The 22,783-nt window shown below is 40.4% G+C and overlaps 1 protein-coding gene and 1 long non-coding RNA gene across 2 annotated transcripts; both read left to right on the plus strand.

Annotated features, from left to right (window-relative positions):
• Nucleotides 1-483: 483 nt before the first annotated feature.
• LOC120467034 (ornithine decarboxylase) lies at nt 484-7,560 on the plus strand. The gene is made up of 11 exons (XM_039655782.2): nt 484-625; nt 1,500-1,633; nt 2,296-2,429; nt 3,102-3,275; nt 3,413-3,585; nt 3,949-4,165; nt 4,255-4,338; nt 4,445-4,607; nt 4,853-4,968; nt 5,058-5,272; nt 6,766-7,560. The coding sequence occupies exons 3-11, from the start codon at nt 2,325-2,327 to the stop codon at nt 6,902-6,904; spliced, it is 1,386 nt and encodes a 461-aa protein (XP_039511716.2). The 5' UTR covers nt 484-625; nt 1,500-1,633; nt 2,296-2,324; the 3' UTR covers nt 6,905-7,560.
• A 2,179-nt stretch (nt 7,561-9,739) lies between these two features.
• LOC148973449 (uncharacterized) lies at nt 9,740-14,903 on the plus strand. The gene is made up of 3 exons (XR_016146588.1): nt 9,740-9,828; nt 13,674-13,739; nt 13,908-14,903. It is a non-coding gene; the product is annotated as an uncharacterized LOC148973449 (long non-coding RNA).
• Nucleotides 14,904-22,783: the final 7,880 nt, after the last annotated feature.

Raw genomic sequence — 22,783 nt, forward strand, 5'->3', positions numbered from 1 at the left:
TTTACTTTTATTTTCATTTCAATTAGCTACAAAAAATCTGTAGTAGTCTTACTTTATCAATAATAACTTTTCAAACTTTTCTATGCTCGCAGCAAGAAATTCAAACTTTCCTACAACTATAAACTTTTACAATTAGGAACAAAGTTCAGTTGGGATTTTGTAGTAAACCACAAAACCTGTTTTTTTTTTCCCCTTTCTTTCTTTTTCAGCTGTATATTTTTAGCATGTTGTTCATTTTAAGGGATTCTGTATCATTAGAATGTTTTAGTATAATATTTATTAATTTATTTACCAAATAAGTAAGTTCCTTTGTTTGAATGGGAAGCGGGAAGTCACTTCTAGTTCTTTATCCTCCATTATCATTCACTCACTCGCTCGCGGCCTCGCGCTTCTTCAAGCCGCTAACAAGACCAAACCGGTTCACTCCTTCGAAGGAAGCCGGTTTCAGCTAGTGCGTCACCTTGGAAACCACGTCACTATATATAGGGCTGAGAGGGAGCGCCGGCTTTACTCCGACAGTTTGCCAGTTGATCATCACCATAGCCGTTTGTGCGCGAGGAGAACAACGTTAATATTTTTCAACTGTCTGATCTAATGGGAACACTCTTTGTAAATGCGTTTTAAGGTGAGTTATATGCTATTATTGAGTGAAATTTAGTATAATTAACTTATAGCCGTTATGTTAGGATACGCTTTGAGTATGGTAAGTTACAGTCTTATTATAATCTAAGAAACTAGCCGCTAGTTACAACGCTAAAAGTGTTTTTCTGACTTTTAAAGAGCTTGATTTGTGTAGTTGTGGCGTATGTTATGACATAATGGCCTTCTGTGGTGTGTGAGACTGTGAGTCAACGTGGCCGGTGTGTCACGCTTTCTTGCGTAATTTTAACTTCGGCTTTTATAAATTTTATAACTAATATCTTTATTGTCGTAACCACACGCGCGAAGTAACTTACTTGTATATCTTGAGCAATTAAACCGTTAACCGTTATTCTCAAGATCAATGAATAAAGTCAGTCGGAAGTCTCACACGCTGCAAAGCCTACTAGCCTGAACGACTGCATTCTATTGGCTGAACTGAAATCGGAAGCCGCCTGGAGTTGATCAGTGATTGGCTGACTCGAATGCCTGTTATAGTTCGTGCAAACAGAGCCTTTCCTTATTGGGTAACTGGTGTAGTCGCGGTCTTCAAAGGGGAGGGACTAATTTTACTGTCTGTCTTTACGTAAATGCCCGGCGGCGTGTACAAAATGTGTGCGGTTTCCAGTTCCGCCGAGAAAAAATTTCCTAAACTTACACGATGTGGTCTGTCTCTCACGATAAACAACACACATGATTTCGTGTTGTAACTTTAATAAATGCAATGAAAGTTTCACACACAATGTGACTTACCAGAAACTTCGTATATATTGGACTGATTTATTACATTCTTTTTAGGCTTTTATGGACTGTAAAGAGTACGGCGTAATATTTTTTCTTGTCATTGTAATCAATTTCAGAATTCTTGCTTGAGAGAAGTACACACTGGCCCTGGCCTTGAGGCTTATCTGAAAGGATTCAATTTCACTGGTGAACCTCCCTGGCTGGCTGACGTCTGCTAGCATATTATAATTCCATCTCTTCCATTCATCTGGTAAGCCATTATAAGTGACTCAAAAAAAGAAGAAAGAAAGAAATGAATAGTTTGTAAGAAAATGAATATGTTTGTAATGTGTAGTGCTATAATGAAATCATAAAGTAGATATTGAGAGAAGTTGTGATGTGTTGCTTTATAGATATAAACTCGTTATTTTGAGAAAATGTCTGCCTTTTTTCCTCATAAATGGACTTTATATCTTGCAGTTGTTACTATGCAGATCTGAGAAAAAAATGAATGTTAATTGCCAAGCAAACAATCCTCATTTTCATTTCGTTTATTCTGATGTGCTAGAATAACTAAATACAACTCTATTAAAGTATATTATAAACATTTTTAAAATAAATAAAAATGACACCATAACAATTTAGACTTTAAAATGACAATGGAAAATTTACAAATAGAAACTATTGATAACTCTTGTGGTGTCTCATTCATATTAACATACTAGATTAGTGGAGACTAACTGCACAGTAGCTGTGATAGTCGTCCTGTTCAGAGTCACTGGAGCAAAGATAAGGTGCTTGTTTGAGGACACTGTGGCCGTTGAATTCAAGGAAAGACTATCTGTCAGATTAAAGTCTGTTATCTTAGAGGTCACATTTATAACACTCTTGTCTTTTCTTTTTTTTTTTTTTCCTTTTTTTTTTTTTTTACAGTTTCTTTTGCAATCAATTCTTGAACAAACATGATGACCACACTGACTGGATCAGACTCAGACTTCACCTTCCTGGAGGAGGGATTCTGTGCACGGGATATCGTGGAACAGAAGATCAATGAGTCGTCCTTATCGGTGAGTTAACCCCTCCTTTTATACCTGCATTCCTACCTGTCCGCCTTAGGCAAGGAATGCTGTTTTCAGCAAGTTTGAGATTTGGGCCTATTTGGCTTTTTTATATATATGAATTTTGTCTTTGCACTTGTCTGAACAAATTATATATGTAATTTGTTATATGTTATTTTGTTATATACATTATATATGTAATCCCCCCCAAATATCTTTTGCCTGATTTTATTCAACATTTTATTTCTGAAAACATGTTTTTTTTTCAGGTTGTTGACAGTGTTGTCTGATTTATGTAGTGATAAACTTTTAATATGTCAACATACTAAAACAAGAATTTTGAATCTGAATCTAATATTCTGATTTCTGTTCTGAAAATGTATGTATGCAAGTGGTGTTAATTCACTAATGCTAATATAATATTTCAGAAAACTTGTTTTCTGTGAAGTATGATGTCTTTTTTTTAACCTTATTCACCTGTCGTGTCTTGCTTTAATTGCTGTAAAAAATAATCAATGTTAATATAAAAATATGACTCCTTTTGTTTACGCACAATTTTTTTGTGATATGTGACGGTCACGTTTTCATGAGATTCGTGCTCTATAATTCATCTTGATATACTTCTGTTTGTTCCTGCATATACAGTCAAGAGTTCTGATCACATCTCTTCTCTTCCTTTAGGATGACAAAGATGCCTTCTACGTGGCTGACCTAGGTGACGTCCTGAAGAAGCACCTCCGTTGGTTGCGTGTTTTACCTCGAATCACTCCGTTCTACGCAGTGAAGTGCAACGACAGCAGGGCTGTTGTCTCGACACTGGCGTCCCTGGGAGCGGGATTCGACTGTGCGAGCAAGGTATGGAAGATTCTTCATTCAAGTCCCTTAAATTGTAACCGTGACTTCTCCACGTGTCTCAATAACCTCAGCAGCAAAACCTAAGTATGTTTAGCAGCTTTAATCCTGTATTGACCTGACTTTTAATCCTCTGCCAGACGGAGATCCAGCTCGTGCAGTCTGTGGGTGTGGACTCCAGCAGAATCATCTACGCTAACCCCTGCAAGCAGGTGTCTCAGATCAAATACGCCTCCGCTCACGGCGTGCAGATGATGACGTTTGACAGCGACGTGGAGCTCATGAAGGTCGCACGGTGCCATGATAGTGCCAAGTGAGTAACGTCGCAAGAAAACCATTTCTCACTTGCAGTACACAAAGTAATAGTGGCCGACCGATATGGATTTTAGAGAGCAAGGCGGCTAGTAACAAGCATAACAATTACAGCAATTATATTTTACAAAGAATTTACTTAACTATTTTAATAAATGTTTAGAAAAATGTTCAACTTGGGAAATTAACTGTTAAATTGACTAAGCCTGTGCTTGGGTGTTCTCAATCAAAATGAAAGTCTTTTATAATGTCGATAATGTAAAAAAACTCCCAAATATCAGTTGACCACTACAGACTAATAAAAGAAATGGAAGATTGTGAGCAAGGTTTTCATGACCATTAAACCCATACTCTCTGTCTGCAGACTGGTTCTCCGTATCGCCACTGATGACTCCAAGGCCGTGTGCAGGTTAAGTGTGAAGTTTGGTGCCACGTTAAAGAGCAGCCGTCTGCTGCTGGAGAGGGCGAAGGAGCTTGGGCTGGATGTGATCGGAGTCAGTTTCCATGTGGGCAGCGGATGCACTGATCCGGAGACATACCGGCAGGCCATTTCAGATGCACGCTGTGTTTTTGACATGGGGGTGAGTGGCCTTTTACTGTAGAAATTAAAAAAAAAAAACTAATTTCTACGAAAGTGTATAATTAATGTGAAAAATGCATTGTCCACCAGGCGGAGCTGGGATATAACATGACCCTGATTGATATTGGCGGAGGCTTTCCAGGCTCAGATGACACCAAACTGAAATTTGAAGAGGTATTGTTATTTGAATTTTTTTAAATCACCATCTTAACTTTCAAGATGTTTGAAAGTTCAAAGATGTTTAGATGATAAACTTTTTTTTTTTTTTTTTGGTTTGCAGATCGCTGCTGTGATTAACCCTGCACTGGATAAATATTTTCCTGCTGACTCCGGCGTGAGGATCATTTCTGAACCTGGACGCTTTTACGTGGCGTCTGCATACACGCTGGCGGTCAACATCATTGCCAAAAAGGTCATCATGAAGGAGCAATCAGCCTCTGACGGTAACAGCTAACATCCAAAACTGTTTGTTTCTAATATGCTCTTATTAATATTATTCAGCAATGTTATCGATTTAACTGCACTGACACTACTGGATAAGAAAATTTAAACAGAATTGAGCATTGTCTGTAATTAAACTGAATTGAATCAACATTGATCTGAATTATGACACTTGTCTTCTGTAGAGCTGCTTTTAGCTGAATTGATGACAGATGACTGATTTGGTTTAATTTTTTCCCCACTTCAGAAGAAGATGATGGGACCAATGACCGAACCTTGATGTACTACGTCAATGATGGCGTTTATGGTTCCTTCAACTGCATTCTGTACGACCATGCGCATGTTTCACCCACTCTGCACAAGGTGTGGAAATGAGTTTTAGCACATCAGATTTTTTTTTTAGTTCGATGATGGTTTTTATCCTCCAGAAACTAACCCATACTCTCTTGTAGAAACCCAAGCCTGATGAGCGCATGTACCCATGCAGTATTTGGGGACCCACCTGTGATGGGCTGGACCGCATTGTGGAGCAGTGCAGCCTGCCGGACATGCAGGTGGGCGACTGGCTGCTGTTTGAGAACATGGGTGCCTACACTGTAGCCGCATCCTCCACCTTCAATGGCTTCCAGAAACCCGACATTCATTACATCATGTCCCGAACAGCCTGGTAAGTTGAGTTTGGGAAAGCCATTTTCATGATATTCTTTAAGGTCTTTAGTTTGGACCAAACACCTTATTAAAATGCTCAGTAGTGTCTAAAATAACACTGAGTTTCTTAAATATTTAGTTTAAAATTATACATAATATTTTTTTTAATAACTAAAAATAATACCCCTATCCCAACAAAAAGTATGATTATTGTGTAACGCTTTACAATAAGGTTCATTAGTTAAAGGACAACTCCGGCGCAAAATGAACCTTTGGTCTAATTACACATTGTTACCTAGTCAACCGTTATCTGAGATTTTTTTTCATGATTGCCGAATGTAAATAGTTTTATCTCTAAAAACAGTTTAGCCTATAATGCTAGTATAACGCTAGTCTATAGGGCATAGAGTAATGACAAATAAAAATCGCTTTTTATTACCACTAACAAGGCTCAAAATAGCCCCACGCTAACACGGTAGCATAATAAGGGTCCCTACATTCAAACCGAAGCATTGAGAACTTTGTCAGTGTCCATACCGTTTAATAAGAAGATATTTTATACACACAGTCAACTTTGCGAATACAGGAAGAAGCCATCTTTGAAAAATAGTCTCTACCAGTCGATCTACGAACGCCGATCCAAGCGCGCTGGTGAGATGTGAATAAAGTGATAATGTGAGCGCGAACAGTAGGCTATGTGTACATATTGAAGAGAAGAAAATGGTTCGTGTTGGTGTTTCTTCCCGAAACAAACGGACCATATGAGATTCTGCACAGTTCAGCGCACTTGGATCGGCGTTCGTAGATCGACTAGTAGAGACTATTTTTCAAAGATGGCTTCTTCCTGTATTCGCGAAGTTGACTGTGTATAAAATATCTTTTTATTAAACTGTATGGACACTGACAAAGTTCTCAATGCTTCGGTTTGCATGTAGGGATCCTTATTGTGCTACCGTGTTAGCGTGGGGCTATTTTGAGCCTTGTTAGTGGTAATAACAAGCGATTTTTATTTGTCATTACTCTATGCCCTATAGACTAGCGTTATACTAGCATTATAGGCTAAACTGTTTTAATAGATAAAACTATTTAGATTCGGCAATCATGAAAAAAAATCTCAGATAACGGTTGAATAGGTAACAATGTGCAATTAGACCAAAGGTTCATTTTGCGCCGGAGTTGTCCTTTAACTACCTTAGTTAATGTGAACTAAGAATGAACAATACGTCTACAGCATTTATTAATCTTAGTTGATATAATATACTAATTTGAACATTTACTAATATATTCATAAAATCAAAGGTTAACATTACTTAATGCACCAAGAACTAACACAAACAACGAACAGCTGGATTTTTATTAATAGTTAATAAAAAGATCAATAAATATTGTAACAAATGCATTGCTCATTGTTAGTTCATATTAACTAATGTAAACTAATGCACCTTATTGTGGTGTTACAGATTATTGTACTAAAAGAATCGTTAATGGAAAAGGCTGTTTCTTTCATTGTAGGCAGTGCATGCTGCAGATCCGTGACCAGGGGATTCCACTTCCTGCTGAGGAGCAGAGCTCTGGAAACATGCCATCGCACTGCGGGCACGAGAGCACCCTGGACATGCCAGCCAAGCCAACCCCTACTCACGTGCTGTGACGCTCTCTGACCTCCACCGCTTGAGACAGCTCTCATTCAGACATGCATTTTACACCAGAGGTCCAGTTCCACATTTTTGCTTTTGAATTACAACATAAGTTTAATTAACTATTCTAAATGCAGCTCTTTTACCTCTTGTTTGTAAAAGTTGCAGACCTGAAAGACGCACCATTTTGTCTGACAGTCCTATGGCTGTTTCTTAATTTAGTTTTTTTTCTACTTTTATTTATGTATACATATTTTACATATATACTTGTAATTTGAGGCCAGATACAAGGGAGGTTTGAATGTGTTGGAAGGTCTATTCCTGAACTAATTCCCTCTCGTACACATGCTACTTTCCATGGAGGAGCGTTAAGAGCTTGTTGGGGGAACATTTCATGAAATGGCTGCTTTTCGATCTCGCCCTCCATACAGACACGCACAGATTTCCTCCTCAGTGACCATTTCTCTCTTTTTTTTTTTTTTTGCTTGATTAATAACTTAACATTACGATTATTGATCTGAAATATGTATTATTGATCTGAATTGTATGCCACTGATGCATTTGAAGCAGATATGAAAGAGATGGGATTGCATTCATATTGCTTTCCTATGGAAACTTTTTTTTTTTAAGTTTTGTATTTTTATATAAATAAAGGTAGCTGTAAAATGTTGATTTGTCTTGCTTTTCATTTACATGGCCAGTAGCCTTTCAGTATTTTACAACTGAATATGTACACAAAGATTCTGGGTTGCAGACAAACAAACAAACAAGGAGTAACTAATATATATATATATAAAATGGAGTGCAATGGGAAAAGCTTGTCAAATGAATAAGCTTCATGGCTGTTCATGATTTCTGATTATTTATGGTACATGTTTGCAAAAAATACGGAACTACACACTTAGGTTTTTTCAAATAGTTTTTTTCTGAAACAAGCCCCATTTCCTGAAGACAACCACATAGCATGCAAAATGCCACACTACTGGATCTTTTGCAAAAGCAACACTTCATCTAAGACTACAACTCTTCAAATAAATGTGTTATTGTCTAATAACTATGCATACATCAAATTATTTGCAAGAAATTTGCACAGATGTATAAAAACTACTCTTGTGTCTTGCTTGTGGAGTGTACAGGAGTGTGTCGCTTGTGCACAACTACACTACATACACAGTCCATATGCACAATTGATGAATTTTACAGTTATTGAACTGACTTGAGCTGAATAAGGACACCGTATTGCCTTGCCTAAGCTGCTTTACAGCAGAATTTGAATGTTATTACTGTGAAGCTGCTTTGAAACTATAGAAATAAAGGTGACTTGCTGCACATATTCAGTACATATTTACAAAATAAACGAATGCATGTGTGAAAAATGTAGTTGTTTCTAAAACAGAGTTTTGGCTTCTAAGTGAACAAATTAGGTACATTTAAACTATAAACAGAATTGCAAAGGGTGTAAAAAGATTATTTCTTTCTAAGAAAGTTCTGTACAACAGATAATGTGCTTGCAGTTCTTCAGATTTGGTCTGAAGATAAATGATTAGTTTCTCTGAGTGAGTCTCAAGTTCCATTTTTTGTTGTATAAGCAACTGGAAAGCACTGTAACATGACTGTAGCGCCGTCTACTGGTGATGTTCATATTTCTTACAGTTAAAGTCCCCGTGAAATCAAAATTGAACCTATTTACTTTGTTAGAGCATATTACTAGTCTTGTGGTGAACAATTAATCCGTGCAAGTAAAAATATATTTAAAAAATGTTTTACCTTAGTAATCTTTAATCAAAATCTGAAAAGTTACTTCCGGTCTGGAACGGTTTCTTTTTCTGATGACGTAGGTTTCACAACTTGGGTGGGGAAACGCTTAACCACTCCCCTCAAACCGTTAGTTTACTATGAGCGAAAGATGGAGAGGAGGAGCGCTAGAGTAAAACCCTGCCCTCTGTTCAATATTCCGTTTCACTTGGAAATACGTCACAGCACTGGAGAAAAATCTTTTGCAACTTCCGGTTCACGGGGACTTTAAAGGCAACAGGTTTAAGTTTGCTTCATTTTACTATTATTTTGAACGGACAATTTCAATTAAACAGATGACTGTCCAGTTGTCTTATAAATGGTTATTAATTTATCAACAATTTTAATGTGCCTCAAAATGACCATGTCAGTGGACACACACACACACACACACACACAAGAACTGCCACTGAGATACCTACATATAGTACTTCCTAGGGTTAGAGTTTGGTTTAGGGTTACTTTTAATTGTGCATAATTTACTGTTTAAGTACATGTAGTAATGTGTAACTACGTCACCTTAAAATTAAGTGTTGCCTAATATTTTAGTAAACGAATTACGTTTGATAACCCTCTACAATATATAATTGATTACTTAGTATATATTAAATGTACAATATTTAATTTTCAATATTTTTTTTGGCTTTGATCAGTTGTGTATTTTCCTTCACTCTGGAAAACACATTGTTTCAAAGCAGCTAATGTTCATGTTTTTAATACCTTAAGCCACATTTAGGTAATGGAAATTTTGTGAAATTTGTCATTGACATTGACCAACCTGCTCGTTTAACTGATTAGATGAGACTAGATGAAACTAAACACACATACACAAAGTTATCTAATTATGTTTACTTTAGTTTTTCATTTTAATTATATTTTTACTTTTTGTTTGGAACAGCGACATACATTTTTCTAATATTAGCCTATTAAATTTGGTATGGATCGATTGTATCATTTTGGGAGAGGCAACTACCGTAAGAAAGGGAAGGAGAAAAAAAAGAAAAAGGATAATAAACAAAAAAAAAAAGGTGACGCGTTCTTTAAATTTGCACAAGTTGTAAAAACCGCTTCCGGGAACATCATCCTCCTCACTGACGACAGTATTTCGCATTAACTCATGGAACAGTGAGTGAACAAACATGAGGTAAGAGCCAAAAGTAGCCTAAAAGGTATAAGAAAAGTTATACAAGACAAGAAATAAAGTAAACAATTCAATTCGCGAGGGCCGGTCTGATATTTATACATTGCAAGTTCTAGCAACACTATGCGGCGGCCTGTACACGTGCAATCGCTACGGCGATAGATTGAAGCGCGAGCCGCAAAAGCCTACAACTTTCCCCCAACATAGATAGCATAAATAATTTGCAAGCTGCTAAAATAAAGCATACAAAACATCATCTAAAATGATCTATAGGCTATATGATTATAATCAGAGCACGTGCATGTTTGTCAGTGATTTATATTAGGTTATTATAGCGTTTAAAGAGCACTGACCTACGCAAAGGAGATGCATTTGAAACACCTTGTAACTTTTGCCGTTTCTGCATCTGAGGCAAATGCATCGCGGACTCTTTGTCAGACTCCGTAGCCTACAGTTAAAATCCGATTCTGAAACGTTGTCAACCTCGGGCTGAGGTAAATTTATGTAGGCTACTAATTTTCACAAACTAAATTAGAATTACGAGTTTGCTTTTACAGGCGCGATTACATTCGGAAATAGACAAGCTTTGTTTACATAAATGCCCCAAGCAAAGATATCCCGTCAATTTAATAAACCTTTATAAACCCAGCCAGTATAATCACAATGAAAACATAATCAAAAATGAATTATTTAACATATAAAAACTGCAAAGCATCTGAATTGTAAACAAAATTATTTACGCACTAAATCCAGCATAAACTCCGGGACAATTTTCATATTTGAAATATCTCAAAACAGACGTCACATCCCAAACATCAATTGGCTGCCGACCGCGTTTTTGCTGGAAAAACCCAACTCAGGACGGGCCAATTACATCGTGTATAGAGTCAGTGGGCGGGCTTAACATTATGACGACAGAGTTGAGACGGTCAGTGCAAGCTCGGACATATTCACAGTTTTGCCAACTTAGCGACTTTGTGACTATATTTAGCGAGTATTCAGACCCCTCTAGCAACAAATTTTCAAAAAAGCAACTAGCAACAAATCTAACGACTTTTTCTGGTGTTATTAGAGACTTTTGGAGAAGACGTGAAAGCTCATATCGTTTTTCCTCATCTCAACGAGCAGCGAGTGCTGCCGTGGGTCCCACCCCGTCCCAAATCACTCACAGGTGGCCCAGTCCTCATGCCGCAGCCCCTCTCAGCTGTAGACAGACAGAGCAGGAGATGTTCTCCTCCACGCACAAACTGCAAAACAATTGCGCAAATAAGTCGCTATTTTTAGCGACTTTTCAGACCCCGACTTTTTGCTTTCTCCCTGCCGTCACTCACTCTACATCTACCCTGTTCAGTGAATGGCTGAGAGGAGCAGATCATCTGTTGAATGCATGGCCACTGACAGACGTGAATGAGCAGTGTTTTTCCACAGACTTATCACTTATCTGCTTTCTTTAAATAATAATGTTTTTTATTTAAACAATTTAGTTTCCTTTTTTTTCTTGTGCTTACAGTATTACTTTTTTGTCATTCACTAGACCTATATCAACTCGTTCTGTGTGACAAGAAATAGGAAATGAGAACAGCTTTATTTTACATTCGGCTATATTATATTATAATATATTAAATACAATATGCGAGTTGAGCACTAATTTATAGTGAAAACACATTAGGCAAGCGGAACGCAAGTACGACGCGATGACGTCATGAATATGCTAATTAATGTATGATGTCATCTAGCGACATTTAGCGACTTTTAGGGAAGGGAAGGCGTTAGCTACTTTCATTTGAAAATAGTTGGCAACACTGCATATTCGGTTTAAAGTCGTTCATCCTCGGATGCTGCGCCACTCGCGCTGTTACAAAAAAGCTGTGGCGAAAAGATCAACTTGGGCTCGTGTGGACACGTCGAGTATAAAGCCGCCTTACCACGGCACACGACATTCGCATACGATTGTCGCATTTCGCCCCTAGTCAGTGGTGGTGCCAGGGGGGATCTTCGGGCTTCTCAAGACCCTCCCAAAAAGGCTTTGACCCCCCATTTGACCCCCCCCCCCCCCCCCCCCCGCCCACCCACTCCTTCCTGATTAAAAAGAAATATATTTATTTATTTAAATTTATTTATTAATTTATAATTTATTCGAGATATTCGAGATTTAGCTTGAAGCTAAAAATGGATCGCTTTCTCATACCTCAAAAAAAATGAGAGCAGACGTAAATTATTGCAATAGGAGTGAAAATATACCCGTTGCAGTGATGGAGGGCGAGCCCTGCTTGATCCTAGAAACAGAGGACACTGAGGAATTGGTACCACTTTACAATAAGGTTCGTTAGTTCACATTAGTTAACTACATTAGTTAATATGAACTAATAATGAATAGCACATATACAGCATTTGTTAATCTTTGTTAATGTTATTTTCAACATTTACTAATACTTGATTAAAATCTTGTTAACATTAGTTAATGCACAGTGAACTAACATGAACAATGAACAGCCGTATTTTTATAAACTAACATTAACAAAGATGAACAAATGCAGTAACAAATGTATTGCTCATGGTTAGTGCATGTTAGTAAATACATTAACTAATGTTAACTAATGAACCTTATTGTAAAGTGTTACCGAGGAATTGGAGGATGAGGAGGTGCGAACGGAACAACTCGAGCGTTACAGCGGTCACGGATAGTGGGAATCCTGACGGCGGGGTGGATTTAACGGGGGATTTAAGCCACGGCCCAGCAGAGAAACCAAGACAGCCTCAACTAAAATCATACCCACGTCGTTCTTTTGGATCACAGGGGAAGCTAGCATCCAGGAGTTTTAGTTACTCGTGGTTCAAACAGTACCAGTGGCTTGAATAATCTGTGTCAAAAGACGCGGCTTTTTGTTTTGCCCGTCGTCATTTTTTTCACAGTGTGCATGGATCTGGTGGTCACAAAAGTGCTTTACCCAGGAAGGGTTTAAAAACTGGAGAAAAGGAGGAGAAAAACTAGCGCAACATAACGCCAGTGCTTCTCACAAAGTGGCAATGGAAGGATGGTGTGAATTTAAAGGTGGAATACCTAAGATTTTTGCATTAAAATATCCCAAAATCACAAGGCCAGAGTTATATATTTAGTTAATGATAACTTACAATATTCCAGATGTTTCAAACAATGTTTAAATCATGAGAAAATTGAGATTTTAACCAAGGAAACAGGGCGTGTGAGCAGGGGTGTGCTGGGAGTCGCCAGTAAATCGCGTCATATCCGCATTACCTCGGTTTCCGCTCGTACTGTGTGCAGTCCTGGACAAATGCGGAAGTTGTAGTTGTGCGTTAGCGTCTATCAAGCAACAAAAGTCAGCTTGTTTCGCGCATTTGTTTATGGAATGGAGCACAATTATTCTTTAGTGATTGCACCTGGTTCTGTCGACAAAGACAAATCTCATAAACGCAAACGTCAACGAATAGGTCAACCAAATCCCGTTACAACTCCAGGTATCGCACACCGGACGCGCACTTTCTCATCAGTGTATGGCCAGCAATATTGTTATGTTTAATGACATGAAAGGAAGATAATGTCTGTTCTATGTTATGATTGTACTGTACAATTAAATACAATCGTTGCTGAGTCTGCATTCTGAAAATTTTACCTCAGAGCATATGTTAACTGAATGAATTGAGAATCTCACCTGAAAAATCTAATAACATCAGTAATTGTCATTCAAGCAGCTGATTTCTGTAAATTAATGCAAAACTAAATGCATATTGCACCATAGGGTGAAGTCAGGATCCATTAGCAACGATTTGAGACAAAAATAATTAAAATTTTATATAAAACTATATATATATGGCGCTCTGTGTCACAGCAGGATTTTGAACACGGTCCTGAGCCTTTGCTGGGCGCCGCGGACAGACGCCGAATGGTGCCACCGGTATGTGTACACTTATAGATAATAATGTGTTTGAATTTTAAAGCTTCTTGTCCGGTGTGCGACCACCTTAACGTTAATTTTGTGAAACTGTAGCTGTGGTTGAATACTTACATGACATGAAAAGACTTGTCAAATGTACATTAAATAGATTTTTTTATTTTTATAAAGTTACCAAAAAGGAGGACCAGCCACATCAACTCCTTGGAAGAGACCTGGAATGCCCCTTCAAACCCTCTCCACCATAGCTTCGTCCAGTGACTCGTACAGTAACATCTGTGATAACTAATTTACTTTTAAACCTTACTTTTCTTGCAGTTATTTCAGTTTAATGAAAAACAAGCATGTCATTGAACGCAACATTTATAGAAATCGAACTTTACCTCATCCATGACAACTAATTTTCGATTCCCGTCTGACTGAAAACAACAGTTCCCATCATTCCGTGTTCCTCCACGTCGTCATCAAGCAAAGCCGTTGTTGTTGTTTTGAATGTAGCGACCTCTAGTGCATAAAATCCATATTGTAGCTTTAACTTGTGACCTCTGTGTGTTTCTTTACAAAAACTCACAATGGCGTTATTTTAGAAAATGTTTACTACAGTAAGCTACATGGTTTATGATTTCAAAGCACATAGCCTATTGACTCTATAGTCAGACAATGGTACATTATTGTGGCTACTACAGTTGTATAGCTGCTATGGTTAAACTAGTTATTAATGAAAACATAGTTCTGTGGCGTCAGATATAGCTCATGTCTCAGGTGATTAATATAAAAATGTTATTTACATGTTGCTTTCGACGTTATTTTAGCCTAAAATTAATTTATAAACATATGTGACTTAATTTACTTTGTCTTGGTAATACTGAATGAAATGTAAATGTCACATTGTAGATGCTTATAAAGATCACATTTTAAAGGGGGGGGGGGCTCTTATATAAGCTAATTATTAAAATACAGCAAACCCAACTCAAAATGGAATTAGCCTGTTAAAATTTAAGTTTCCGATTGATCATGACCATATAAGCTACTCAATCAAAGCACAATGTGTATTGATAACAAAAACAATTGATGGCATTATGAAAACTGCATTATAAATCATGTTTTACTTCTGCAGAAAATACAAAATCCATAGTTTTGTTATTTTTACTTTCTTTTCCCCCTTTACTTAAGCCTCGCTAAAGTAAATGAGTCATTGCCTGAGTGTACAGTCCGAACCTGCTTTTTGGGGGTGTTGTCGGAGTGTTGACAAGGCCATATGGGTGTTGATGGTGCCCCCTTAGTTTGTGCCCTACATAGACTGCATATTCTGCATGTGGGAAAAGTGGTACTGGAGTCGGTGTAGTAAAAGCTTTACATTAAGCTATGACTTAAATGAAAACAAATCGAACTTAGATGTAAATGGGCTTTGGTTACTTTGGAAGCTATTTCCCGCCATGAATAAAAAAATAGTAATTGTGAATTTTATCTCAAAAATCACACTTTTTCTCCCTGCTAAAAGAAAAACAACAGACAAAAGGCAGAATGGAAGAAATAAAATAGGAATTGAGTGAAAAACAGTCTGAAATGTGAGGAAAAATATACAATTATAATTACCCTTTTTATGTTCAGTAATACGCAGGTTCCACATAAGGGGGAAAAAACATAAAGATGCAGTCTGACACACATTCTTACTCCTGCCCTCCAACTGTTCTTATCCCTTGTCCTGATCCATCTATGACTCTCCTTCTTAACCTATTCTTGTCTGTTATTCAGGCGTTTCTCTCTCTGCTGCGTCTCTGTGTTGTTGTGCATCCACGCTTAACAAAAGCAATTCAAACACTGTTTTGTGTGTGTCCAAGTAATGTAAAGAACTTCGACACCTGACGTCTCCGACTGAGAGTGGGATCAACTATTTCTCAATATTTCACTGATGTGTTATCTAAAACTGTCACAGTGTCTGGTTGTATTCCCTTGTTTATCCACTAGATGTCATCATTCCCCACGGTGTCATTCACTATCTGAACTGTATTTCCCAGCATTCTGTCTGTCACTATCACTCATCAGTTCATTGCACTCAGCTGTTCCCTGTAATCATTGTTCCCAGCTATTCTGTGTTAGTCTTGTTAGATATGTGTATATATTCCCTGTCTGTGTTAGTATGTGTATGGAGTTGTTATTTGATGTCATCACACTTCTGGTTGGTCTATTGTCTGTTCATGGTTTGTTTCTTGTTTTGGACGGTTTTGATTACTTGGATTTGATTTGACTCCTGCCTGGAAGACTATGATTTGGATTACCCTTAATTAAATAAACGAACTGCTGCATTTGGATCTGTCTGTCCCTCGTGTGTTCGTGACAAAAGCTGCTTATCACGTGTCTCAAAATTTTAAGCATTTTTTCAGTACTTCTGAGCTCCTGTTGTTGCTGAAGTAGAGGCTTTAAACTACAGCCTTGAACATGAATTTCTGACATGCTGTGTTTAAGCATTTGTAATTGTGTGAAAACAATTTTAGCATTTCAGAAATGTGTTAATTGACAATTTTCATTCAATTACTAGGTTAAAGGATATGGTTTGATCACAAAAAATACACACTGTAGACAGTATTGAAACAGTGGTAATGTATATAAGGAAGGATGCCCCAAAATAACCAGTAAGTCTATGTTGTGATGTAGCAGTACATTGTCTAGAGTGTTCTTACATGTTAGTATGTATCCAATACTACATGTATAATGCAAAAAATTTACACTGTGGGTTCCAATTGTATGTTATAAAGGCCATTAAAAACAAGTTCGCATAATAATACAGTTCGCACGGTCTCCTCCCCGTCAGGGGAGTTCGCTTCCTACGGCCGGTGGCTATGCCCTGGTCATGAGAGCGGAAATTGCAACCCTGCTGGCGAAGGATGCAATCGAGACGGTCCCTCCAGCCGAGATGAGGTCAGGGGTTACAGCCCCTACTTCATTGTCCCCAAGAAGACCGGTGGGTTACGACCGATCCTGAATCTGCGCGCATTTTCGAATGCGTCCGGCCTCAGGATTGGTTTGCAGCGATAGACCTGAAGGACGCGTACTTTCATGCCTCAATTTTTCCTCGACACAGACCGTTTCTTCGGTCTGCTTTCGAAGGCCAGGCATATCAGTACACGGCTCTCCCATTCGGGTTAGCTCTGTCACCTCGCGTTTTCACGAAGATCGTCGAGGCAGCCCTTGTTCCCCTTCGCGAACACGGGGTTCGCATCCTGTACTATCTCGACGATTGGCTGATCCTAGCACACTCTCGAGAACAGGTTCGCGAACACAGAGACCTGGTGCTCCAGCACCTAGCCCGTCTGGGCCTTCGGGTCCACCGGGAGAAGAGCAAACTTTGCCCTGTGCAGAGGATTTCTTTTCTCGGTATGGAGATAGACTCGGTCGCCATGTCCGCGCAGCTCACGAACAAGCGCGCGCACTCACTGCTGACTTGTCTTCGACAGTTTGAGGGCAAGAGTGCGGTCCCACTGAAACTTTTTCAGAGGCTCCTGGGGCATATGGCATCCGCAGCCGCGGCAACGCCGCTCGGACTGCTTCATATGAGACGGCTTCAGCTGTGGCTTCACTATCGAGTCCCAAGGTGGGCATGGCATCGCGGCTCGCTCTGAGTTCCAGTGACTCCAGCGTGCCGCCAGACCTTCCTCCCGTGGTCGAACCTCAGCTTTTTTACGGGCCGGTGTCCCTCTGCTGCGATTTCCAGGCATATCGTTGTCTCCACGGATGCCTTTTCCACGGATGCCTTTACCACGGCCCAGCTGATTGGGACCAGTTCGGGGAGGCACAGATAGACCTGTTCGCCTCTTGGGACTCATCCCACTGCGCCTAGTTTTATTCCCTGTCCGAGGTCACGTCCGGCACAGACGCACTGGCGCACAGCTGGCCGCGGGGCCCACGCAAGTGTTCCCCCAGTGAGCCTTCTTGCACGGGTGTTGTGCAAGATCAAGGAGGACGAGGAGCAGGTCTTGTTGGTGCCCCTTACAGGCCCACCAAGACGTGGTTCTCCGAACTGATGCTCCTCGTGACAGCACCTCCTTGGCCTATTCCTCTGAGGTCTCACTCAGAGATGGGGCATCCTGTGGCACCCTCGTCCCGATCACTGGAGGCTACACGTGTGGCTCCGGGATGGGATGAGGCAGGGTTGAGTTCGCTGCCACCTGCGGTGGCGGCAGCCATCACTTCCGCTAGAGCGTCGTCCACTTGACACCTCTACGCGTTGAAGTGGACCTCTTCGTCAACTGGCTCTTCCCACGGGGAAGACCCCCGGAGATGTTGATCGGTGTCGTGCTTTCCTTCCTGCAAGAAGGGTTGGAGCGTAGGCTGTCGCCCTCCACCCTTAGGGTTTACGTCGCGACCATTGCCGTGGCTCATGAGCAGGGGAAGGCACGATCTGATCATCAGGTTCCTGAGGGGAGCGGGGAGGCTAAATCTGCCTCGCCCTCCCCTCGTTCCCTCCTGGGACCTCTCAGTAGTTCTAAGTGCTCTGCAGAGGCCTCCCCTTGAGCCCTTGCAATCGGTAGAGTTAAAGTTCTGTCCAGTGAAGACAGCACTCCTGGTTGCATTGGCCGCCACAGGAGGGTAGGGGACCGGCACTCATTCTCCGTTGATGAAGCGTGCCGGGAATTCGGGCCGGCTTACTCTCACGTGATCTTGAGACCCCGGCCTGGATATGTGCCCAAGGTTCCTACCACTCCCTTCCGGGACCAGTTGGTGAACCTGGATATGTGCCCAAGGTTCCTACCACTCCCTTCCGGGACCAGTTGGTGAACCTGCAAGCGCTGCCCCTGGAGGTAGCAGTCCCAGCCTTGGCACTGCTCTGTCCGGTACGTGCGCTCCGCGCCTACGTCGACAGAACGCGGTGTTCAGGACCTCAGACCAGCTCTTGTCTGTTATGGGGGGAGCCAGAAGGGAAGGGCTCTCTCAAAGCAGCGGCTGTCTCACTGGATAGTGGACGCCATCGCTTTGGCTTACCAACAGCAAGGTTGACCGTGCCCCCTTGGTGTGACGGCCCACTCCACTCGGAGTGTGGCTTCCTCTTGGGCTCTAGCGCATGGCGCCTCGCTAACAGACTTTGCAGAGCTGCAGGCTGGGCGACACCAAACACCTTCGCAAGATTCTATAATCTGCGAATAGAGCCGGTGTCCTCTCGCGTACTCGCTTCCGCCAGTACTGGACACGCTTGGGTGTCTTCGCTTGCTCGCCATTCCACTCCTCGGACTGGATAAGTGCGATATTTCCTCAGTAGTCTTCCGTTGAAGCCTTGAGTTCTCCAGCAGTTCTGATGCGGGCACCACTGCTTTTGCTCTGGATGCCGGCTAGGTGCCTCCGTGTGCACGGTTCCCTATGGTAACTGTCTCATGTGTATTATCCACTGTAAACCTCTCTGAGCATGTGTCTTCCCTTGGCAAGCCATCTGCCACTCCTGGAGTTAAGATTCTAGCCACCCGTAGGTTGGTGCTCCAGTGATCTCCATATGTAGTCCCTAACACGGCCATATGTGTATTCCTAAGTCCTCCCTACGGTAGGCATTTGGTAGCATGTCCCTCTCGGGATATGTTTCCCAGTGTACCTTGGTATTCCTGTGTCAAAGTAGGTAACTCCTGTGTAAGCTAAGTAGGAGTCCAGACTTTCGCAGGTCACTGGAAGACAGCCTGAAGATGGCGTGATGGCACAGACCCCCATTCTCCGTCATTCCGACGTAACTCGGAGTGACTACGAAAGGGAACGTCTCGGTTACGGATGTAACCCTCGTTCCCTGAGTAGGGAACGGAGACGTTACGTTTCCTTGCCACTTCTGCTGTACCGCTGGGTAGACGCCGAGTTCAGTCTTGGCTCCTCAGCGAAGACATACTGCGGTTGCGTTCACCTCCTCCTTTTATACCCACGGGGTGGGGCGGAGTGACGCTATGCAAATTCCGCAGCCCCAATGCATTTTCATGCCATTGGCTCGTTATTAAATACTCGAAGAGGATTGGCTTTCTATGCGAAACCCCCATTCTCCGTCATTCCGACGTAACGTCTCCGTTCCCTACTCAGGGAACGAGGGCTACATCCGTAACCGAGACATTTCCTATATGTAATTACATAATGAACTAATGAATAAAATACACACAACATGCATTCAACGCTTAATGTTTATATATCAGAGCAATTAAAATATGAAGGGGACATGGATTTCAAAACTTTTAACATGCATGATTTCCTTTAATCACGCTTTAATAATTCATAGTTCATAAAGACTTCACCTGAAGCCCTGAAGGTCCAGCTACTTCTTCCTCAACATGCTCTATGACACCTTCACAAGATGTCTGAGTTTCCTATATATAATTAAATAAACTTATGAATAAAATACACTTATATCATAGTATGCATTCACATCATGTTTATATTTCAAAGCAATTTATATATGAAGGGGACATGGTTTTGTGGATGAACAAATCCATTATTATTATCATCCATTTTTACAGTATTCTATTAATACTAAAATTGTATCTTCATATCAAATTCTATGGGCTATATGCACGCATAAGTTCCGCATTTGACGCAAGGAATTTCATTTTCGGTTGTGGAGATTAAAGCGGAGGAAAACCGAAGAAAACGGGATTATGGCAGAGTCTTGAAAATTTACTGTCCTCCCGTCTTTGAAACGAAAGATGTAATTTTAGATGTAATTCTATATATAGTTATATTTATTTAATATAATTTTAAAAAGACGCATAAACACAACGAGGGGTGTCTGTTTTATCTGTTTTTGTGACTAACGTTTCTTTAGTATAACCATGGAGTATAAAATTCAATATAAATTCTCGGTATTGCATTGGACTCTACGATCGGCGGAAGTTATCGAGCATCCTTACACCTTCACCGTCCCATCCCGGTCATAAAACTTGCATATTGTTATCCTAGGTTTACTGCTTCTATTGTTCTCAATTGTAAGTCGCTTTGGATAAAAAGTGTCTGCTAAATGAATAAATGTAAATCTGTTCTGGTTTGATGCTGTCTTTCCTGCATTTTTTAGTCTATCCTATGGCTAGCAAGTTTAACCCTCCTATCAGATATTGTTATTTGGATATTTTCAATAAAAAATAATGATTCATTATATTTGAATAACCAACAGTGTTAACTTTTGCCTTTTTAACATTGCCAACATGTTTTTCCAGCACATGTGTCTAGCAAGTAGGCTACACTCACAAATACATTACATAAACAGAATGTAGAAACGAAAAATGTCTCAGATGATCCACTGTTTATGACTGCAAGATTCTAAGGTAAGGTAGGCTAAATGGCTAATTAAAATTCAGTGACTTACTAATGTAGAATTCTATCATGATAGCGCGACTCAAGGGCGTAGGTTTGGTCTCATCTTTGGTGGGGACACACCCCCACCCCCCACTATCTAAACTTTCCAAACAGATGCCTACGTCTGTCATTTACAGATACAAACTATTGGCCTACATCCTTAAGGTCCACTTTGTCAAGGGCCTATTGATGTACATGACATACAGTTACATTATTAAGGCGCTGCTGAGACATGGTAGATCGTAACCAAGTTTTCAGTCTCGTCAGTGCACTGAAGCTTCGTTCAGCTTCAGCTGAGGCCACAGGGACAACCAACAACAACCTAACAAGCTTCTCAACCTCATCAAATAAGCCTCTCACCTCATTTGGCATTGCTTTCAGAATGCATGCAGCTTCATCACTTGATGTGATTGTATGCTTTGAAAGAAACATTGGTAGCTGAACCTTCAAAATATCCCTGTTTATTTCTGGATACTGTACAATCACATCATCCATCTGCCCAGTGAGGAGAACATTCTCGATCTGTTTCAGTTTCTGTAAGTCTGGCTGGTTAAACCGTTCCTTGAACTGAGTGCCCAAACTGTCCAACACCTTCAAAAATTCTATTCTATAGTATTCCTCTGGTGTTTTTGGCTTATGCTGACTAGCCCCGCCAGTGAATCTTTTGGGGGGATTTCTTTGATGAGGGATTTGAATAGGTTCAATTCCCATGGAGTCTACCATTGACACTGCCTTCTCAAACACTTCTGCAAACTTTTCCTCACTCCTTTTTTCTTGAAGAGTTGAACTAACATAGTCAACAGCAGCTTGCATGCCTTTAACTGTTTGGGACTGTTTTTGCAAAGATTTGGTTAAGCACTCAAGCTCTCCCAACACCTCTCATGCTATCAGCAGTGCAAGAACAGTTACCCTTCTGGAAGCGATCTAGGAGACCATTGGCTCTAGTGCCATTTGGAGAACCAACAGAGGCCATTTCCTCCAAACTACACAACACAGCCTCATACAGGCTAAGAACTGCATCAACAGCTTGACCACGCACTGTCCACCTAGTTGGACACAGAGATTTAACTGTTTTGGTAGGCCCCTCAGATGTTAGATGGCTAGCAAATTCCCCTTTGAATTTCCCTGATTGGTTGCTCAGTTCCAAGCTCATGGACCCACTGCAATGTGTCACGTAGTAAGGTAGAGGCACTGCAAGCACTCTGATTCACACAATGTGCACCAAAATGCACATACAAAGCCAATGGCTATTCTCTCTTCAACACTGCCTGTGCGCCTGAGAATTTCCCTGACATATTGGCTGCTCCATCGTAAGTCTGACCTCGCAAGCCAGAGATTGGAATATTCAATCTCAGGAGCACATCAATAGCTAGCTTAGCCATCTGCTCACCAGTTGTCCCTAGCACCTCATACAATCCCACAAATACTTCCTGAGGCACAAGGTCTTGATCCACATATCTGAGACATATGGAAACCTGCTCTTTCCCCTGTATATTAGAGTATTGTTACCAGATATTGTTATTTGGATATTATAAATCAAAATAATGATTCATTATATTTGAATAACCAACAGTGTTAACTTTTGCCTTTTTAACATTGCCAACATGTTTTTTTTCCAGCACATGTGTCTAGCAAGTAGGCTACACTCACAAATACATTACATAAACGAAAAATGTCTCAGATGATCCACTGTTTATGACTGCAAGATTCTAAGGTAAGGTAGGCTAAATGGCTAATTA

The sequence above is a fragment of the Pimephales promelas genome, chromosome 15, assembly GCF_988280905.1.
Source record: "Pimephales promelas chromosome 15, fPimPro1.hap1.1, whole genome shotgun sequence".
Taxonomy (NCBI): Eukaryota; Metazoa; Chordata; class Actinopteri; order Cypriniformes; family Leuciscidae; genus Pimephales; species Pimephales promelas.